Source organism: Schistocerca piceifrons, chromosome 8, assembly GCF_021461385.2.
Source record: "Schistocerca piceifrons isolate TAMUIC-IGC-003096 chromosome 8, iqSchPice1.1, whole genome shotgun sequence".
In the NCBI taxonomy this organism is placed as follows: domain Eukaryota; kingdom Metazoa; phylum Arthropoda; class Insecta; order Orthoptera; family Acrididae; genus Schistocerca; species Schistocerca piceifrons.
The window spans coordinates 203,598,355-203,613,789 of NC_060145.1; the positions used below are offsets into that span (position 1 = coordinate 203,598,355).

At 42.4% G+C, this 15,435-nt stretch overlaps 1 protein-coding gene across 1 annotated transcript in view; it reads left to right on the top strand.

The window, feature by feature from the left end:
- The first annotated feature begins 3,171 nt into the window (after nt 1-3,171).
- Nucleotides 3,172-15,435, top strand: part of LOC124712195 (odorant receptor Or2-like) — a 28,590-nt gene continuing 16,326 nt past the window's right edge. The window contains exons 1-2 of the mRNA XM_047242491.1: nt 3,172-3,971; nt 11,021-11,120. Coding sequence (XP_047098447.1) covers nt 3,172-3,971; nt 11,021-11,120 — 900 coding nt within the window. The remainder of the gene's footprint in view (nt 3,972-11,020; nt 11,121-15,435) is intronic.

A 15,435-nucleotide genomic window follows, 5' to 3' on the forward strand; every position in this document is an offset into this window, starting at 1 on the left:
TCCACTCTGTGGGCACGAAACCATACGATACCCGCTGCTGAACGTGCTGATTACTGGGAAATGTACGATTGCTGCGAATCGCTTCCTCGATTGCTTGGACTCTTATTATTGATACCTTTTCACACTGAATTTTTATCCCACTCTTCTACCTTTTATTTCCGTGATTGCTTCTTCGATGTATAGATTGCATTCTAGAGGTAAAAGGATACATCCTCGTCTTACATTCGTTTAAATGCGAGCACTTCGTTCTTGGTCCTCCACTCTTGTTATTTGTTCTAGATTCTTATACATATACGAGTATAAAAGCTGTCGTTCTCCATAGCTCCCATCTTTCTTTCAGAATTTCTACCTTCTTCCACCATTTCCCGGATCGACATAGCCAAAGAAACTGTCTTCACTTTTCTTCAGTCTTACTACCGTTACCGATCGCATCGCCATAACTACCTCTCTGCTGCCTTTATCTCTCCTAAAGTCAAGCTACTTGTAATCTAACAGATCTTCAATTACCCAGTAAAAAAAAAAAATTGGTTCAAATGGCTCTGAGCACTATGGGACTTAACTTCTGAGGTCATCAGTCCCCTAGAACTTAGAATTACTTAAACCTAACTAACCTAAGGACATCACACACATCAATGCCCGAGGCAGAATTCGAACCTGCGACCGTAGTGGTCGCGCGGTTCCAGACTGTAGCGTCTAGAACCGCTTGGCACTCTGGCCTGCCCTTTCCAGTCTTCTGCATGTTATTCTTGTCAGAAACTGCTAAGCTGACTGTGCGATAGGCCTTACACTTATGTTACGTTGCTATCTTCGGAATTGTGTGGACGATATCTTTCCTAAGGCCTCATAAACTCTAAGTAACAACGAGTATAGTCGATTTGTTGCCTGTTCCCACAGTGATTACAGAAATTGCGATGGCGTGTTATCCACCCTTCTGCCTCATCTGATTTAACTCTTCCTAAACTCTTTTGAACCCTATTTTAATGCTAGATCCTCTGTGTATTCCCTGCCGTCTCCTGTTACTTCTCCTTTCACGTCGTGATACAGGTCCTCCACTCGCAGATGTCTTGAATGTGCTCTTTCCACCTGCCTACTCTTCCTTTTGTATTTTAAAGTGGAATTCTCATTCACTCTTAATTCTACTACCCTTGCTTTTAATTTCACCGGAGGCTGTTTTGACCTTTCTCTGGGCTGATTCGGACTTTCCGACATTTATTCGTTTTTCGATTTCTTCATGTTTTTCATATTGTCATTTCGTCTTACTTTTCTAAGTGCCTTACATTTCTCCATACCTTAAATTCCCTGAACATTTTTGTAGTTCCTTCTTTCGTCGACCAACTGATGTTTTTGCTGCGTTACCTACGGTTTCTTCGCAGATACTTGCATTGTACCTGTGATCATTACTGAATTGTCATCTGAGTCGATATCTGTTCCTAGGTACGCTCGACATTGGTCTTCAATAATAAGTTACTTTTTTACGAAACTCATATCAGATATGGACAGTATTGAGTTCATAATAGTGCACACTTGACTGGTAACCGTCGTCTAGTCAAAATAGGCGCCATGTGTGTACCCCTAGTACGTTTGATAGGATGGCCAATACTAGTGAGATATTACGTAGAAAAGATAATAAACAGGATTTATAGGCCTACGTCTGTTTACAGGCGACGTAGGTACAGTTGGAGACGTGGAGCCTGTAGGGAAATGTGGGTTATCTGCAGACCATCGGCGCTTCAGTAACAGCAAGCGGCGGATTATCGGAATAATTAGTGTTAACAGTCTGCGAGTAAGTGAACGAAAAGAATCCACACTCAGTATTCCACACGTGTCGTTGTAATCAATCGCAGTGATGAAGGCTTTAGGAATTTTGATAGCAGAAAATTAAAATGCAACGAATAATGAACCTCCTTCCCCTTATTTTTCTTAAAATGTAATTCTGTGTTTCATGGTGAATGCATCATTTAGCACGCTAGTAGGTTGTTATCACGAAGACTGATCTCTATAGGTAATTAAATGCAAAGTTCCTTGCAAGTATCTGATCCACTAGACTGAAAATACTGTTTATTTACTTGTGTACTTCTGAAATATAACGAGTTTTACACTGTCTGAAACTATATCGGAAATTGTTTCTACTGAAATTTAAGATATTCTGTAAAAAACTACAGTTACGAAACGTAGTTATAATGTTCAGTAGAGATTACGAAACATCTCAGACGGAGAAGGATGCGGAATAAAACGACTGTGATCTTGGAAGAGAAAGTATCTCGGATTCGCAACAACTGAACAGAGCAAACAAACCCACTACAAGGGTAAACAATTCTCGTATAGCAGTTTCCTTTTGGTGTCATTTTCCTTATGCTTTCCCAGATAATCTACCAGTTTTATATCTGAAGAACGTCTATAAATTATGAAGTGGAGCCTTTGTTTCTGCCGGCCGAAGTGGCTGAGCGGTTCTAGGCGCTTCAGGCTGGAACCGCGCGACCGCTACGGTCGCAGGTTCGAATCCTGCCTCGGGCGTGGGTGTATGTGATGTCTTTAGGTTAGTTAGGTTTAAGCAGTTCTAAGTTCTAGGGGACTGATGACCTCCGATGTTAAGTCCCATAGTGCTCAGAGCCATTTGAACCATTTTAAACCACTGTTTCTGATTTAAAAGTCTGGCGATTTTTTTTTCCGCTTGAAACTTTTATGTGCTGCGGTACGTAAGATCATAACTTGTAAATGACACAATTACCCTCCTCGTCGGAGCCTATATTCAATACATGAGAGGTTATCTATCTTTTAGATTATTGGCTTGTTAAGTTTATTTATATTATATAACAGGGACCGAACAGGAGCAGAAGAGACTAAATTAATCATCCATAGAATGCTTCAATATTACTTGATAATTCAGAACACACGTCCACCGCTGCAAATATTCACAACAGCGGTCGTATTGCTATATAAAGGGTATCTTCCGAGCCAATAGACTAAAAGGTCGGGAAGAATGCAAAAGCGGTCATTCGTTCTCCGCCTTCAGTTGATCTCACTTCTCTTAGTTACCGAAGGTGTTTGATTAGGAACACAGATACTGAACGGTACAACATTATAAAAGAGCAAGTGTACTGTAATAGAGTTATTCGGTACCTGTTTCGGCTTTGTGTTGGCAAAACGAAACAAATGTATCGACGAGAAGGTATGATAAAGCCACTGTCTTGGACAGAAAGTGGGAAATCAGTCCTAAAACTGAATATCCGTCACCTGTGGCTCTTGGGAGTGTGGCCGATGGATGATTCTTCTTCTGTGTTCAAACTGTACACCGGCTTCACATTCGCTGTGGGTGTCTGGAGCGTTGCGGAATGCCTGTTGGCTGTTTACTTCAGTTGGGGCCACCTTGAGGAAACTACTCTAGTGTTGATATTCACTTCAACGTGCAGCTGCGGCATCATCAAGATGGTTTTCTTCGTGCGCAACCCGCAGAGCTACAGCCTCATGGTACGGGAAGTGGCTGGTCTCATGCCGCTACAGAACGGAGCCAGCTCCAAGGACCCCGCGCTGGCGGCCATCCTACACGACTCCCACAAACACGCGTTCCGCATTACTAGGGGCATGCTGCTCTTCATGTTCTCGCAGTGCTTCATCTGGTATCCTATCCCCATTGTTGCGCACGCAGGAGAGCGGCGTCTGCCATTTTCACAGCACGGGTGGGACAACAACAGTAACTTCTACGAACTCTCTTACACTCTGCAGTGCGTGTCTGGTCTGTACATGAGCCAGATCAGCTTCGGTCTGGACTGTCTGTTTGCGTCCATCATGATCCTCGTGGCTGCACAGCTGAAGATCCTCAGAAGACGCATTTTAAAGTTGCACAAGGAAGTGATCTCTGCCGATGGAAACGATAGTTTTTGTCGGTGCGCTCAGATGCCGGCAGATAAATGCTATGATAATATGTACGAAAGATTGTGCCTTTGCATCGACAGCCACCAAAATATTCTCAGGTACGCTATATTAGTTAATTGTATATTAAGAAATATGTTGCAATTCAGAAAGAATCATACGATTTCACAAATGTCTTCCACATGAATGATAACAGAATTGAGGTACGGATTTTACCTTACGTGTCGAAAGTGAAATATTACTGTGGCGTTTGGCGTAAAATGCCATTTCATATGCTTGTCTGTATTGGTCACCCTGAAGCTCCTTGGTCGCTTGCTCGCCCTCACGTTCATTATCCAGCGGTCGACGAGTCCAGATAGTGAAACACAGCAATAAACGGCGTTTCCTGTGCTCTGGTGTTTAGGTCCATTGAGGTAGTTGTAATTGTGCTCCGTAATTTTCTTAGGAATGTTAAGTTGTGTGCGGATCTTACGATCCGGTGTTTGATTTCAAAGTTACGTGGTCGGACGGTATGTGATATTTGTGGAGGAAATTGTGAAAGACTAGACCGCGACTGCACGCGTCCCTTGCCCAGTTAGTACGCCACGCAGCAACAGCATTGGATGTGGTAACTCCTGACATGCTCGCGAACGTATGATACGAGATTTTACTCTCGTCTGCATTTTTACCATGCTTCCAGTGAAGAGCATATGAAACATACGTGGAAGCTGAATGAAAGTTTGGAACCCCCCAAATAAAAAATGTGAAGAGTACCCCAGGGTAGTATGAGCATTCACGTAAAGGGTATATGATTTTGAATTAGGATGAAGTTATTTAAAGTGCGGCTGGTCCCTGCGGAGGTTCGAGTCCTCCCTCGGGCACTCGGGCACGGGTCTGTGTGTTTGTCCTTAGGATAATTTAGGTTAAGTAGTAAGTCCCATTAGTTTTCACACACATTTGAACATTCTTGAACAAGTTATTTAAGAAAAACTGTTTATGATATTTTTAATCAGCTCACTGGTTAGATCAAATGTAAACAGTAGTTTTGAAACTTAACTTGATATTCCCCCAAATTCAACCATATGATACGTATGTATCAGAATTTATCTATCAGAATTTAAATAGTCACTATCGCCATGAGTGGACAAGAAGTGTTCATTGCTGTTGCATATAACCTGAGCACTTAGCTGTGTGAAACTAAAGAGGTTAAAGTGGCGTATGAGGCTAGATAAAAGAGAAATATTTCATCTCTTTGGTACCGTTATAGTGATTTGATAAGTCTGGTACAAAAGCAAGAAAAACTGTTTGCTTCATATACAAGTTACCCTACTTCTCGACATGGTCTTCTCTGAGGCTACATACAAATTCCAGCTATCCCCCAGCGTTTTCATCCCACCGGAAGAATAGCTGCTGTCAAACACCGTAAAATAGTTGTTGACTGCAACTACCATTTCCTGATTCGCTCAAAATTTCTTCCCAGCAAGTGAGAGTTTTAGGTCAGGGAAGAAATGTTCAAATGTGTGTGAAATCTTATGGGACTTAACTGCTAAGGTCATCAGTCCCTAAGCTTACACACTACTTAACCTAAATTATCCTAAGGACAAACACACAAAACCATTCCCGAGGGAGGACTCGAATCTCCTCCGGGACCAGCCGCACAGTACATCACTGCAGCGCCCTAGACCACTCGGCTAATCCCGCGCGGCTTGTCAGGGAAGGCCTTGGGGATAAATCTGCTGAATAGGGTTGATGAGGTACCAGTTCAAAGCCTATTTCATGCAATTTCGCTATTGTTATCGTTGATGTATGGGATAGTGTATTATCCTGATGAAAGGGTCCTTTTTTGAGTGTCAGCCTTGGTCTTCTTCCAGCCAAGGAAAGTTTCAAATGACACACCAATACAGCATAATAGGGTCCAATTATGGTTTTGCCTATTTCCAAGTAATTATTTTTGGAATTATTCCTTGTTAATTCCCCCCCCCCCAAAAAAAGGGCATCACCTTATCAGTTGAAAAATGGCCTTTACATTCTTCAGTGCGCTTCCAACAGCCTTTTTCCTTTGTTTCGACTATGTTGTGTAATGATGGATCCGGGTTACATCAAATGTCCAAAATCGGCGCAAAACGTCTTGCAGATTGCGATTAAACACCGCTAAGCATTATCTAGAGATATTGTGCCGGATGCGCTTTTACTCGACTGTGAGCAGTCGCAGCACCCACCTCGAACACATCCTTTTCATTGTCAATATTCCGAGCAGGATATTATGAACTCGCTCAGGTCAGATGTCAACAGCCTCAGTAACCACACCAATTTTTCTTCGGCGGTCTTGCATGGCCACGGATTTTGGTGACCTCAATTGGACGCCGGAGCACGTTGCGTCTCCAATGCTTGTACATCCAATTCAATAATCCAAAAGTAAACGTATTCAATGATGGTGCAGAGTCCGCGTGAAATACATCCAACTCTGTTCTGCTTTGTGCGGCAGCCCAGTCGTTTATAAGAAAATGTTAATTACAGGTCCCGGCGGAGGTTCGAGTTCTCCCTCGGGCAATGGTTGTGTATGTTTGTCCTTAGGATAATTTAGTTTACGTAGTGTGTAGGCTTAGGGACTGATGACCATAGTAGTTAAGTCCCATAAGATTTAACACAGATTTCAGCTTTTTTTTGTTAATAACAACACGAACTCGGTTTATTCTTTTTTCAGTCATAGTCGACACACTGATCAATTCAGATGGCTGCCAACAACGAATTCTACCCTTCACTTTGTTGAAATTCTTTGTAGGATCCTTACCAACAACGAAGGCTCAAAGAAAATATCCCGTTCTTCTATGGAAATTTATCAGACTTATCAAACCACACTTTTAATAGTAGTAGGGTGTTAGTAACAGACTGTGTTTCGACGATCAACTGCATTGTTGGGCTGCGAAACATTACTTTTATGAATTCAATGGCAGTGGACGAGCAGTTTACTACAATCGTGTTCCTGTGGTCTACACGAAGTTTTCATTCACATTGCAAATTTATGTGCTCGGCAAATTCGTTCAGTCAGCTGCGCAAGCTTTCAAAGCAGTACCTGTCTGAGTCCACAAACAATACCATTCGCTCGTTCCGTTGCGTTATCGACACTGCATAATGTTGCTGCGCACAATCTCCGCCACTTTCCATGCGATTTCGGGGAAGACCTCGCCTGTGGTATATTATGGTTTGCTGCTGTTGAGCTGCGTTTTCACGAAACTTGATTGACAGCTACAGCACAGAAGTTAAAGGTAAGAAAACTGTTTTCCACTGATATACTGCAAAAAAGCGTTCCTTAGTAATTTTTATATACAGAGTGCTACAAAACTGTACAGACGGAATTCGAAAGGGTGCAGAGGGTGTTTCGAGAGAAAAACTGTAGATAGGGACCGGTGTCCGGAAATGTCCAACGATGCAACCGATCGTCGAAGTTATAGGTACTAGCGCCGGCCGCAAGGCCATCCCTTTGTCTGCTGACGGATTGTAGAAGAAGCGCCTCACGATGTTGCTTGTTATTCAGTGATCACGACTGAATGCCATAATCGATAGTGGAGAAGACGGGGGTAGTTGCTTCACAGACAGTTCTTGCTGTATGAATGCTATGTTGGTGGATGACGGTTTCTGATACTGATTTCCAACTGTATAATGATGAACATTGGAGATTTTAGATGGTTCCAGGGGAAAAATTAACCGTGGATGAAAACCTGTTTCAAAAACCGTCAAACACTGAAACAACAGACTATCGCATTCATAGACGACTAGGCCTGTCTACGGAGCAGCTAGCTCCAACGTCTCCGTTGGCGAACGTGGCGATCAATCGCAAGCACTTTATAACAAACAACATTGCAAGATGTGCAACCTATGGTCCGTCAGTGTGAAAAGTTATGCTTGCCGCTGAAGGGGTAGCCTAGTGATAGGCGCTGTGGCATGTTTCTTCAAAGCTCGTTAGCGTCATTGGATGACATTTACGGGCATGGGTTCTCCTCGAAGTTTGTCGGCATCATTTTGTAACACACTGTATATCTATACATCTATTCTCAAGAAGATACTTTATAATGCTTCGCAGAAGGTACTTTGCTACCTCCCCAGTTCCTGTTCTACTTGCGAACGATGTATATGAAGAACAATTTCTGATGAGCATCGGTGTACGCACGATCTCTGTAATTGCATCTGGATGGTTATTTCGCGAGATGCGCCAAGGGTATGGCAGTGTGTTGGTTCTTGGAACATACACTCTTTTAACTGTAACAGTAAATCACACTGTGAAGCGCAGGCACACACTGGCCCTTATGTAAGATCTGGAAACAGGGTTGTAACAACGACTCCATGACGCATTCAAGATTACTAAACGAAGCTCTGAGACGTTGGACGCTGCTCTTCTTTGGTTGATATCTATTTACTCCATCAATTGTATTTAGACTATGCCGCAGAATGACGTATTTCTCTAGACTATATACCATCTTCGTACTGATGCACTTACAAAAACGCAAATCATCAGATGCTAAATGGTATATTACCTTTACACTATAGTGAATATGTTGTACTAAGCAGTTCACAGCGTAAAATATACCGAAAAATGGTTCAAATGGCACTAAGCACTATTGGACTTAACCTCAGATGTTAAGTCCACTACACTTAGAACTACTTAAACCTAACTAACATAAGGACATCACACACATCCATGCCCGAGGCAGGATTCGAACCTGCGGCCGTAGCAGCAGCGCGGTTCCTGACTGAAGCGCCTAGAACCTCTCGGCCACAGCGGCCGGCACAAAATACCGAGGACAGAAAGTCACAGAGCAAGAGGTATTAAAATTATTTGCGCGACGTATAACTATCAAAATTGTGGACTGTGCGGCTGGTCCCGGCGGAGGTTCGAGTCCTCCCTCGGGCATGGGTATGTGTGTTTGTCCATAGGGTAATTTAGATTAAGTAATGTGTAAGCTTAGGGACTGATTAACTTAGCAGTTAAGTCACATAAGATTTCACATACATTTGAACATATCAAAATTGAGCATTAACTCATGACGCGATGACTTGGAAGCCACGGCGAATTTATTAATATTATTTGAAATTCGTACGTAGTCGGTGATAATAGCAAGCCGCAACCGGATCGTTCTTCGTGGGGCACCTTGTTATTGGCTCTACCGACCTTTCGGTTGCTCACTGTTCTTCTTCCGTTAGTCAGTAGTTCGCCAGACGAGTCGATGGACGGGTGAAGTGAATGCCATGTTGATGCCTCTGGTTTCCGCATCTTCTCAACCTATTCCGGAATGTTAGACGAAAAACGAAAGCAAGTGAGCGAGATTTTTCCCATTCTAGAACCAACTCGTAAGTAATTAATTTCTGATTTACAACACTGTCTTTTCTATACGATTGGACATAAATAATTCAGTTGCTAAGATGTGAGTTGGTGTGTATGCTTCTGTCTTGTTTGTAGTTGTCGAGATACTGAATAGTAGTGGTAAAAAGACCGCCACACGTGATGTACACAATTACAAATTTAAGTATTACTTAATAGTGAGGGCACAACTGATTTCTGAATTGGTTTCACTGCAAAATGAAAGAATTACATGTCAGTTCATGGTTTCACACTTGGGCATAATAGTGGTTGCAAGTTAGCGTAACTGAGGAAATTTACGTTGAGGAATGTTCTGAGATATATCTACATGATGCATTTTGTGAGATTATTGCCATTAACATAAAAACAGAATTGGAGGTGATTTCAGGTCAAATGGCCCATTGCTCTCCTTATGTCCGTAAACTGGCCATTTCTTCTAGCCTCCTTGTGGAAATAATCTGCTTACTTGCGCTCTTAATGTACATTTATTCATGTTTAAATTACGATCCTAATGCAAACATATTGAAAATGTATGCTCTTAAGTCCCGTTTACTTAATTCAGTTTTATGACTGGATTCATTTTTGTACTTCCCTCATCCAGCCATTTCTCTCTCTTACCCTCTCCCCCACTCATCTAGGAGAATTGGGTGGGCTGTGTTGCTAAGAATTCAACCTCACCATCGTTCTGAAATGTGGTGTACCACCACCACTAATATGGGTGTTGGAGCCACCATCATGAGACAGACATTTGTGTCCGTTACCTTGTTTGAACACCATGAAGAATATGCATCACCATCAGCACCAGCAAAGATTAGCCGCTGACAATTTATGACCAGTTCCCATTGCTATTCGCAGTTTTGGGGCACTTTGTTAGAGTTTTGGCCAGTATTGCCCATTATCTCAGATACCCACTTTCAGCTAATTTTGAAGATCGTCGTCCAAAGACACAAGCAGATGATTGTAAATGTGAAATTTTTAATGTTAAACAATTACCACAATGCGTTATTTAAATAAATACACTTCGATGAACATATTTCGAACTCGGGACCTTTGCCTTTCGTGGGCAAATACTCTACCATCTGAGCACGACTCAGATGGTATAGGACTTGCCCGCGAAAGGCAAATGTCCCGAGTCCGAATCTCGGTACGCCACACAGTTTTACTCTGCTAGTAAGTTTCATTACTGCTTCTGACGGGACGAAGATCCTAAAATTACATCGAAATTACGTACACACATGAAATTAACATTACACAATAAGTAACAACATTGATTATACGTAATACTTGTACATTACATTGCATCTTACATAAAAAATAATTACAATCCAACATAAGCGACGTTAATAGAGGACAGAGTAAGAAAAATGCAAAAAAAGAAAAAATGCATACTGACTTCACTAATCTTTTACAGAACACTAAATGATTAGCGGTAGTAGATGAACAAGATAATAATATACGCTAATTGAGCCCGTTACAATATAGCAATGATTTCTGAAGAGATTGATTATAGTGTCTTCTGAAGTGGTGGGACGGTTCATACTGGCTTTTATAGAAGAGATCCTTCGATCTGGAACGGCGCCACTGCTACGGTCGCTGGTTCGAATCCTGCCTCGAGCATGGATGTGTGTAATGTCCTTAGGTTAGTTAGGTAAAGTAGTTCTAAGTTCTAGGGGACTGACGAGCTCAGATATTAAAAGTGACATATTGCTCAGAGCGATTTAAATCATAGGAGAGATGCCTCAGTTTCTGAGTAAACGGTAGCGCACTTCCTGTGGAAGTTTGCACTTACCAATAACATCTATGTCATTGTTCCAGGTTCGTCAAGCACCTGCAAGTTACCATGAGCCCCATAGCAATGACGCAGTTTGCGAGCAGTGTAGTCATCGCATGCATGGCACTCTTTCAATCGACTTACGTAAGGCCACGAATTTCATGTTTTACTGCATGTGATCATAGGTAACACCCGCTACTAACAACTAAGTATATCAGCGTAAGTGTTATTATTTTGGTTTCTTCATGATCTCTTTGCAAAACCTAAGATACTTACAAAATGTTTTAAAAATTAAATGCTCTTTCGTTAGAATGGTAACACGCTAAACGAATGGGGAAGTGCAGTAGGCACATTTTTCTTGTGTTGTAGTTCACGGCTTCCTGTTGTTTTGTGTTTAGTCGAAATGTCATGACCGCTCTCATTAAAAGACGTAGATGTATGATCTGTATTACGCAAACCACTCGTCACAGTGGAAAGGTGATTATAGTAGTTATTTCCAGAAAATACTGGGCCTCGTACTCTCGAACATCACAACCTTAAATAAAAAGTCATGCTGGATGGAACAAACATCATCTTTTATTTATCAGACAGGCAGGGAGATTTTCTGCCCATAAAATGTACGGAACTTGCTTCAATCCTCTAAGGTGATGAACCAAAACACTTTATCGTTATTATTATAATTACCATTAACAGCATTATTAATCTTACTAAGTAACAACTTTCTCTGTGCATAAACCCCTGAACAAAGGCAGAACATGCTCGAAACTTTATGCTTTATATTAAATTAAATATGAAACAACTAAAAGTGACTGGTAGCAGGAAATAAAATAAAAAGTTTTGACCATTGCCCACCGCGAGAATGAGTATCATCCGTTGGCACTGCTGCCACGTGGAGCGATAAGGAAAGAGACAATCGTAGCAAATACGAATGGAAAATCTGTCCGATGATGACGAGGTCCCATACTCCGAGGAGCGTAGGGGACGATGCGGGAGACCGTAATGGGGATGAATGATGACGATGGAGACGACGAAACAGCCAGTCATTTCGAGGAAGGGAAAATCTCTTACCCCACCGGGAATCGATCCCGGGACCCCGTGCGCGGGAAGCAAAAATGTTACCGCAAGACCACTACGTACGGATGGCGATACGGGCCGAAAATGGGAAAATCTACTGACAGAGTCATTTTCGACAAAGGACGGATTGTTGTGGCCCTTTGCACGGTAACGAGCAGCTGGTCTGCTGTTAGTGTCCACTGTCGTGAGCATCTGTGGGAAGTGGTAGAAGTGTGGTGAAACAACGAGTAGGCAGAAATTTGTTGACGGCCACCTCCCATCACAGCAGAGGAATATCAGAGGCTTGTCCAGCGTGTGGCAGATCTGACCGCTGAGTTCAGAGCTCTTACAGGCGCTAGTGTTCCAGAGCACACAGTTCAACAGCCACTGCTGAACATGCGACATGGCAGAAGACGATTCCTCTTTCTTCACGTGACGGCCCAATGACACTGTGAATTAAGTTTACAGTGGGCGTGGTTTTATTGAGTGCGTAGCGCGGATCCTTGGAACCTGGTCGCCTGTTTGAACCACATTTTCATTATATCAGGTCAGAGGTCGCCTTCAGATACGGTATCATCCAGGCGAAAGGCTGTTTGAAACATGCTCAGCGCCTCAGACTCGGGACAGTGCGCGGCGGTATTATTTTATGGGGTACACTCACTTGGGATTCCTTGGAACACTTGCTAGTAATCCAGGACATCGTGTTAGTTGAGACTAGATGAATACCTTTGAGGACGCCTTGCATCCCTTCATGCTCGATGTCTTCCCCAACAGTGATAGCACTTAGGATAACCCTCTGTGTCACAGGGACAGGTTAGTGTTACAGGAGCGTGATGGTGGACTCGCTCTGACGTTTTGGCCACCAAACTCGCCTGATCTGAAACGGATGGAACGTATCTGGAACATTACCAGGTTTCAGATATGCTCACCAACTATCGACTCATGATTTACGACAACATCGTGTTCTGTGCGTAGACATCTGATCCCTCTCACCTATAGAGCCCACCAACGACTTATCAAATCATGGTCATGCAGAATCGCTGCTGTGTTGCGCTCTCAATCTTGTCCAACATATTACTGAACAAGAGTCATATTCCTATTTGTCGAATACTGAACTTTTATGTACAAAATACAAGTTAATTTTTGCAGAGAAGATATAGCAACGGGCCTCTTTTGATAACGTTATTTATTCAAATAAAAAGCATTGTTACCTGTTTATAACTCAAAGGTTCATAATCAGAAGGCTTGCGTATAGTCAGACACATATTTGTTGTAGTGTGCGGAACTTTTCAATTATTATTCCCCCCAGCAGTGAAAGTTCCTTGGGGTGTCAGTACCATACAACGAAAATGTGTCATACACCGTCTGTTGAATTGAAATAGTGCCTTTTAACGACTGTAGACAAGTTGTTGTTGTTGTTGTTGTGGTCTTCAATCCTGAGACTGGTTTGATGTAGCTCCCCATGCTACTCCATCCTGTGCAAGCCTCTTCATCTCCCAGTACCTATTGCAACCTACAACCTTCTGAATCTGCTTAGTGTATTCATCTCTTGGTCTCCCTCTACGATTTTTACCCTCCACGCTGCCCTCCAATACTAAATTGGTGATCCCTTGATGTCTCAGAACATGTCCTACCAACCGATCCCTTCTTCTGGTCAAGTTGTGCCGCAAACTTCTCTTCTCCCCAACCCTATTCAATACTTCCTCATTAGCTATGTGGTCTACCCATCTAATCTTCAGCACTCTTCTGTAGCACCACATTTTGAAAGCTTCTATTCTCTTCTTGTCCAAACTATTTATCGTCCATGTTTCACTTCCATACATGGCTACACTCCATACAAATACTTTCAGAAATGACTTCCTGACACTTAAATCTATACTCGATGTTAACAAATTTCTCTTCTTCAGAAACGCTTTCCTTGCCATTGCCAGTCTACATTTTATATCCTCTCTACTTCGACCGTCATCAGTTATGTTGCTCCCCAAATAGCAAAACTCCTTTACTACTTTAAGTGTCTCATTTCCTAATCTAATTCCCTCAGCATCACCCGACTTAATTCGACTACATTCCATTATCCTCGTTTTGCTTTTGTTGATGTTCATCTTATATCCTCCTTTCAAGACACTGTCCATTCCATTCAACTGCTCTTCCAAGTCCTTTGCTGTCTCTGACAGAATTACAATGTCATCGGGCGAACTTCAAAGTTTTTATTTCTTCTCCATGGATTTTAATACCTACTCCGAATTTTTCTTTTCTTTACTGCTTGCTCAATATACAGATTGAATAACATCGGGGAGAGACTACAACCCTGTCTTACTCCCTTCCCAACCACAGCTTCCCTTTCATGTCCCTCGACTCTTATAACTGCCATCTGGTTTCTGTACAAATTGTAAATAGCCTGCCGCTCCCTGTATTTTGCCCCTGCCACCTTTAGAGTTTGAAAGAGAGTATTCCAGTCAACATTGTCAAAAGCTTTCTCTAAGTCTACAAATGCTACAAACGTAGGTTTGCCTTTCCTTAATCTTTCTTCTAAGATAAGTCGTAAGGTCAGTATTGCCTCACGTGTTCCAGTGTTTCTACGGAATCCAAACTGATCTTCCCCGAGGTCGGCTTCTACTAGTTTTTCCATTCGTCTGTAAAGAATTCGTGTTAGTATTTTGCAGCTGTGGCTTATTAAACTGATTGTTCGGTAATTTTCACATCTGTCAACACCTGCTTTCTTTGGGATTGGAATTATTATATTCTTCTTGAAGTCTGAGGGTATTTCGCCTGTTTCATACATCTTGCTCACCAGATGGTAGAGTTTTGTCAGGACTGGCTCTCCCAAGGCCGTCAGTAGTTCCAATGGAATGTTGTCTACTCCCGGGGCCTTGTTTCGACTCATGTCTTTCAGAGCTCTGTCAAACTCTTCACGCAGTATCGTAGACAAGTTACGATGTGAAAATGTTTTAATAACTTAAGTCGGTAACACGCACCATTACGTTACGCCGGCCGCTGTGGTCGAGCGGTTCTAGGCGCTTCAGTCCGGAACCGCGCTGCTGCTACGATCGCACGTTCGAATCCTGCCTCGGGCATGGATGTGTGTGTGTCCTTAGGTTGGTTAGATTAAAGTACTTCTAAGTTCTAGGGGACTGATGACCTCAGATGTTAAGTCCCATAGTGCTTGGAGCCATTTGAACCATTACGTTTCACAGCTGGCTGCTTTGCTGGTGCAGTATCGAAGGATATGGAAAGCACTATTTCATTATATATGTACAAATATAATGTACAGCACGACTCAAACACACCAGAAGGTTTTGCCACATTGAAGGACGTATACTAAGATGGTGCTAGCACAATCCTATCCGTGCCAAATATTATACACTCTTAGGTATAATTTGATATATTCATTGATGTGAAAGTAGAA